The sequence below is a fragment of the Apis dorsata genome, unplaced genomic scaffold, assembly GCF_000469605.1.
Source record: "Apis dorsata unplaced genomic scaffold, Apis dorsata 1.3 scaffold_390, whole genome shotgun sequence".
NCBI classification, from domain to species: domain Eukaryota; kingdom Metazoa; phylum Arthropoda; class Insecta; order Hymenoptera; family Apidae; genus Apis; species Apis dorsata.
In genome coordinates this window covers 227,358-233,819 of record NW_006263651.1, presented here as the reverse complement: position 1 = coordinate 233,819, position 6,462 = coordinate 227,358, and the positions used below count along the sequence as shown (strand labels likewise).

At 46.9% G+C, this 6,462-nt stretch overlaps 1 protein-coding gene across 1 annotated transcript in view; it reads right to left on the bottom strand.

The window, feature by feature from the left end:
- LOC102678174 (probable serine/threonine-protein kinase yakA) overlaps positions 1-6,462 on the bottom strand; it is a 70,290-nt gene that overhangs the window by 23,128 nt on the left and 40,700 nt on the right. Inside the window, exon 2 of the mRNA XM_006619143.2 lies at positions 205-345. Within this exon, the coding sequence (XP_006619206.1) occupies positions 205-345 (141 nt within the window). The remainder of the gene's footprint in view (positions 1-204; positions 346-6,462) is intronic.

Genomic DNA, 6,462 nt, shown 5'->3' with positions numbered 1-6,462 from the left:
ATGGAGGAAACAAAAAAAAAAAAGAACGCGGCGTGTTTGGACGATCGAGCGGTGGACGGGCGGAAGTTGGTCTCATCGACGAGCGGAAGGTGGAACGCATCGGGGGCCGCGGCAGGACCGAAGGAGGGAATATTACAGGAGCTTTGTCGGGCAATTTCCAGAACGATTTCCGCATTTAGGTTGGAAGAAGTGGTTCTCTCTCACCTGTGCGCCTCGAAGCACGGCTAGACGGGCCTCTCTCTGCTCCAGGAGGCGCCTTTGCTGGGCAATTTCCCGCTGTTGCCTGGCTGCCATGCTTTCAAGCTCGCTGAGCACCAGCACAGCACCACCCCCGCCCACTGGTAACTGAAACAGGATTAAGAGTACATCAGGAAAAGCGGTTACAAATATCTGCACCGGGAAAGCTTTTCGCCCACCCGCGGCCATCTTCTTCGTATCGACAAATTTTTTTCGCCAACGGATTCGCCAATAGATACTTGAAAATTTAATCGAAAAAAAAATAAGAAAAGAAAATTCGACGCATCGTTCATTCGTAAATGTTCCTCCCTTGGTATTCTTTTATTTAGTTAATTAAGAACCAAGCTTTTTAATGAGCGCAGGAATATGACGATTTCCGCAGTTGATAGATAGAATTCGTTCCGTATTTTTTAGAAGAGGAACACCAATTGTTCCTCCGTTGAATCTTTGTACGAGAGAAATAACAAGCGCCATTAGTCTCTAGACATCGGATAGTTCGATTTCGAATTTCTTAAATACCAACGATCCAATTCCACATCCTCGTGAGTCCTCCAACTTTAACCTACCGATGCTTCCTCACCTTCGGATCCTATCTCGATTCGACGCGACGATGCCACGATAATCGAGGTTATACAATAAAATCTCGGTATGTCGCGGAAGGTAAATCCTTCTAAATGTCAGCCTGCCATTTCGCAAAACGACCACGAACTCGTCGGAGAAGAAGAAGAAGAAGAAGAAGAAGAAGAAGAAGAAGAAGAAGAAGAAGAAGAAGAAGAAGAAGAAGAAGAAGATGATGATGATGAAGAAGGAGAGGAGGAAAAGCTGGAAGGATTACGCGATTTCGCGGAGCGGCAGAAACAAATGGAAAAACGGAAGGAGGCTGGGTCCGGGGAGAGGCGTAACGCGGCGGAGAAAAGAAAAAGCGAGACGAGGAGTGGTAGGTCCGGACTGGAGGAGAGTTCTTTTTGCTTGACCTCGTGCACCATCTGGAGAGGACCGGCCTCCGATACCAAGTAGAATCCCAAGGTCGACTTGGCCCTTCGAATTCCACACACCGAGACAAGGACTCTTGGTAACCTTCGTACGTCAACGAAAACGAGCCGAGCGTGTCTGTTACCGATAATCGCACTCGCTGTATTCTCGTCTATGCCTTCCATCTACCACGTTTCTTAATAACTTTTTATTCTTTTTAAATCGGAGAATATGGATTAAGTACGATTCGTAAATTATGATTTTTTTCTTTTCTTTCTTTTTTTTTTTTTCGACGAAGAAGAAAGGCGAGACTGAAATTCCATTCGATCGTTCGTGATTCCAAGATTTCGCGTCGCGGTTACGCGGTTTCGAGAACTCTTTCTCTCGAGTCGTGCGATTAAACGTCTTCTGAAACTAAATTACACGCGCTCTATTCCATTCGAATCTCTCTCTCTCTCTTTCTCTCCTCGACGAACGAAAACTTGGTTGCTCGGATAAAATTTTCCCTCCCTCCGATCGGATCGGACAAATTGAAGCGAAAGTGGAGCGGCGAGACGTGGCTAACCCAGATCACGTCCAATAAAACCATGTTTCCTAATCAAAATTCAAACGCTCGTTTATCTCTCCGTTTATCTACCGAGATTGATGCGAATCCCTCTCGAAAAAGGGAATTTCAAATATCGCTGTGATACAGGCGGTTTTAAAAAATTAATCCGAATGAAATTTTCTTTTTACTCGAATCGTAGAAATTCCACCGCAATGAATTCGGTTGGCGCGGATTCGACGCTTGTTGAGATGTACATACACATGTATTAAGATTAAGGCTCGATTTCCAAGTAGCCAGATCGATGGGAAATCAACTGATTGAATAAGGAAAGACACGAGGGGGGCATACGAGTCGGGTTCAGTCCCTCCTGCGTTTCGAGCAACGTTCATGTTCGAGACATGATTAAACCGGCGAGAAGCCGGCTATTAGCGCTCGAATTGATCGACATCGAGCGCGATTTCGAGGTTCCAAACCTCGTGTGTACCCTCTACTGCCTCTCCCCTTCCTCCTCGCTTTACCTCGCTTAACCCGTCGCGAGAAAATGGCGGAACGGTTCTCGTTCATCTCCTTCGAGGTTTGGGGAGGAGAGGAAGAGAGTTAATCTTTAATGCAAAGGATCGCGAGTGAAGAAAATCGAGGAAACTTTTCTAACGCTCGTTAACCACGACGATTCAATTTTCTCGATCCCCACCCCCTACACCCCCTCCCGTTAATTCCAATTCGATTACTTTGCACTTTGATAACCGTGAAAAGTTTATCCCTCCCGTTCCCAGAGATCTTCTTCCCGGCACTACTTGCTCCGTTTTCACATCCCATCGATATCGAGATCAACTCGATTATCGCGAGTATCTCGAACATCTATCTCCGCTTTACACGGAGAAACGGAACGCAATGAAAATATTCAATGCAAATTTAAACGTGAATTTAACGTTAAATGATATCTCTTTTATATTTAAATACCACCTTTCCCCCTCTTCCGGAACAATCTAATTTACACCGGTCGTTCTCGGATTTTCCGGTTAAATAGCTTGAAAAAGGGAGAAGAGGAAGAAGAGGAGGAAGAGGAAGAAGAAGGAAAAAAATGAAACGGAGATTATGAAGCGCAATAACTAACTCGCGATAAAGGTAACGGGAGGGTGAATAAATATTAAACATCCTTCCAGGGTGTTGCGAGGGAGAGATTTTTCATTTCGAAGCCGCGAAATTTTCCCTCGCGTTCCCAACCGATACCGCCGCCTCGTAAATAGACACAAGCGCGGTCACTGATCCAAGGAAAGGGTGGAGAGAATTCCTCTCCCTCTCTCTCTCTCTCTCCCGATCGAAGAAAGGTGGCGTGCCTTCGAGCACAGTACCGCGTTTTTCGCGCGCGTGAAACTCGAACAAGTGCGATTCGAGGAGACACGCGATGCGACTGCCCTGTTATTATCCTGTACGCTCGCAGAGAAACCCTCCCTCCCCTCCCCCGAGCCATCCGCCAGATGTACATTGCGTATTCCGCGAGTGCCAGAAAAAATCTCGCAGATTTTGCTCATTTTTTCGGCGTCAACTCTTCTCCTCGAGTTGATTTAATGCCAGGTTGCCTCTCGATGGACGAAAGAATATTTTTATTACCTTTGGAATGCGTGGACGAGGAGTTTCGAGGATGTTGCTGCAAGTTCCATAGTTGCAAGTCACGTAATTATTTAGAAGTGAAAGCGGGGAACCTCGGGTGTATTAATAGTTCGATCACACGGCTCATCAGACCCATTTTCGTTCGAGTCACGAACAACTTCATTTTCCATTATATCCCGTACAGAGAGGATCTCGCGTCCTCTGTGTATCCACAGGACGGACAGCAAATGTTATCTCCTCGAAAAGCGGGGAGAGATTCTCGTGGTTGGGCAGGGGGAGGGGAGTAATATCCGAGGGAAATCGATACGTAAGCGTGATTAAAAGGCAGGAAAAACCAAACCGAGTTTATGAATGATGACCGTTCGAGGGATGAACTTTTGAACGGTCATTCGAACCTCGTTACCTTCATCAACGCCAACTCGCACTTTTCCACCCGCGAAACTTTCCGTTTCTTCCTCGTTTCCTCTCCTCTCCTCCTTCATTTTCCTTCGCCCGCCATTTTCCTATCCCTATCTTCGTCCATACCCGCTCTATACGGTGTCTTTAAACTCTTTACGGTGTCTCGAATCTCTTCGAACCTCGTCGCGCTACGCGGCGCGTAAATTTCTCCTCTGCTTCCTCGTTGCTCGTGTAGCGAAGTAAAAAAAATCCTATTTTTATGCGGCCTCCCTCGTTAATCTTCTCACAACGCTTCATCTCTTTCCGAGATTATGAGGGCAACGTAGTAATTTTCGCAACGATTTCGATAAAAATCGATCGTTTCCCACGATTCGAAACGAAAGAAACGCGTATCTTCCGTTTTCCATTTCCTCAAAGGAGTTTTTCTTTACGAACAAAAAAGTCTTTGGATATATTCGCGAATAATTTTCGGTCGGATCGGTCCTTTGGCATCGAAGAATTCTCTCTCGTGTCGCTGCTTCTTCGACACTCGATATTACATTCTTCGAACGCGTCTCCATCCTTTTCTCGTTCCCTCGTTTACGAAACGTAGAGACCGAATATAAAGATAAATAATAATACGTCAAGAAAGGAATCAAGAATCGAGAACAATTAACGAGAGCGAGGGGAATCCGTTAACCGCGTTAAATGGATGAGATTCCCTTCTTCCGATCCATGTCGCGAGTTAATGCTTCCTTATCTTGTTGATTATCTCGCAATAGAGAAAGAGAGAGAGAGAGAATTTTCTCAGAGAAGGAATTTCGGGTGGAACATCGAGCGGTGGAAGAGGGTTTGGAGTAAAAACATGGCCGGAAACGAAAGCGGCCGAGCATTACACAGGTAAGCTTCTCCGAACGGCATGTTGACCTTTCTCATTTCGGCCCGAGGCCCCGTGTTAAACGCTCTGTTCTGCAATCACGCGGTGTAACGGGTGGCTTCGAGAACTCCAGTCCCCGTTTTCCTTCTCTCCACTCCCGGAGAAACCTCTTCGACCGAACCAATTGCCCCATTTCGAGGCGAGGCGAACAGTCCCGGGGAATATAAATTCAACTTGTCTACTAGAGTTGGCAAACGTTGGAGAGGAGACGGAATAAAACCGAACGCGCCACCGTTACGTGGATAGGTAGGAAATAAAACCGGGATACGACGAGGATATATCTCGCCTTGTTTGTTATTTCGAGGGAAGGGAGAAAAAGAAATCTGCTCGAAAGTCAAGTTTCGACCGCGTAATGGCTACGTAATGGCTACGTTTGTCGGATCGGCCAAGGTTCAAACGCATCGTTGAGCAACAGCCTCGATTCGAGGAAATGGTGGTGCTCGTAGGAGATAAAAAAAAAAGAGGCAGGAAGGGGGGATTGTGCATGGAAAAACGATTCGACCGGTTATCGTGCGTTTCGAACGCTGCATCGAACGGCTGTATCGTCGCACGCTCTTTCAAAAGCGTTTGTCCGAATCACAATCGGGCAAAAAACGGGATCGCGTGGAATACGCGGTAAAACGGAAATACGACTCTTTCGACAACTTCCCGAACGTTGAACGGTTTCTAGCACACACAGAGAGAGAGAATACAACAAAACGATCTTGCGTATCAAGATGAATTTTTCTTCGCGCAATTGAAAGAGATTTTTTTTAAACAGATAATACGCGATAATAGTTCAACGAACGAGCGGCGAACAAATTTTGGGAAGCCCAATTCGGCGATAATTCCGAGGTGGATAATTAAGGAAATTCGCGGACGGATGGAGGAGCGCGCTTTGCCAAGGGAACGCCGATAAATACCGAGGAGAATTTCATCGAAATAATCCCCGCGGGCCAATCCCGGCCGCGCACGCCTTACAAAGTTATCTCGCGACAGTTTAAGTGGCCGTAACTATTATTTACTCGATCAACTAACGCGTACTGAACTATGCCGCCTCTTCTCTTCTCCTCCCCTCGCCTTTTATCGCGAGGAAGGTATCGATAAACGGTCGATTTATTTCGCGGTAAGAGGACCAAACCTTCTCTCCACGGAGGATTTGAAAATGGCGGCGAGCGAGGTAAGAATCCAGATCTCGCGCGTGCTTAACGAGAATCGTCCCTTCTTTTCTCTCCTAACTTTTCTTGGCTTTTGTCTTTTAAGTAAAAGCGTATCGGAATAAAACGCGATAAAACGTTAGAGGAAGGGGATGAATTGTCGTACGTCGACAATTTTTCCATCGTGCAACGATACATAGAGGGGACACGCGTGGAAGGAAGGGAGAAAGAAGGTGAAATTCGAAGGGACGTTACGAAGAGAGGGAAGCTTACCTCGTTCTCGAGCTTAGGGGCGGTGTCGTTGCATTCCGGCTGCTTGCCATCCGCCAGTTTCTCCTTCACAGACAGCAACTTTGGCTTTCTCTTCGATCGTCCGTGCCGGAGCTTCACCGTCACGGCTTTCGACTTGAAGTTCTCCGCCGGATAGACGCACGCCAGCATCGTGCCTCGCCACGGTTTCGCGATTATTTTCGTTCGATTCGTCCTCGACAGAGCGTGGCTATCCTCCAAACTATCCTCCCCCTTCTCTTTTTCTCTTTTTCTTTCCCCTCTCAACTATATCCTCGACAACTCGGCTCACCCTCCTTTTCTACCACCAACGACAAAGAGTGGAGGGGTGGGTTTTCTCGTCCCGTCTGCAGCTT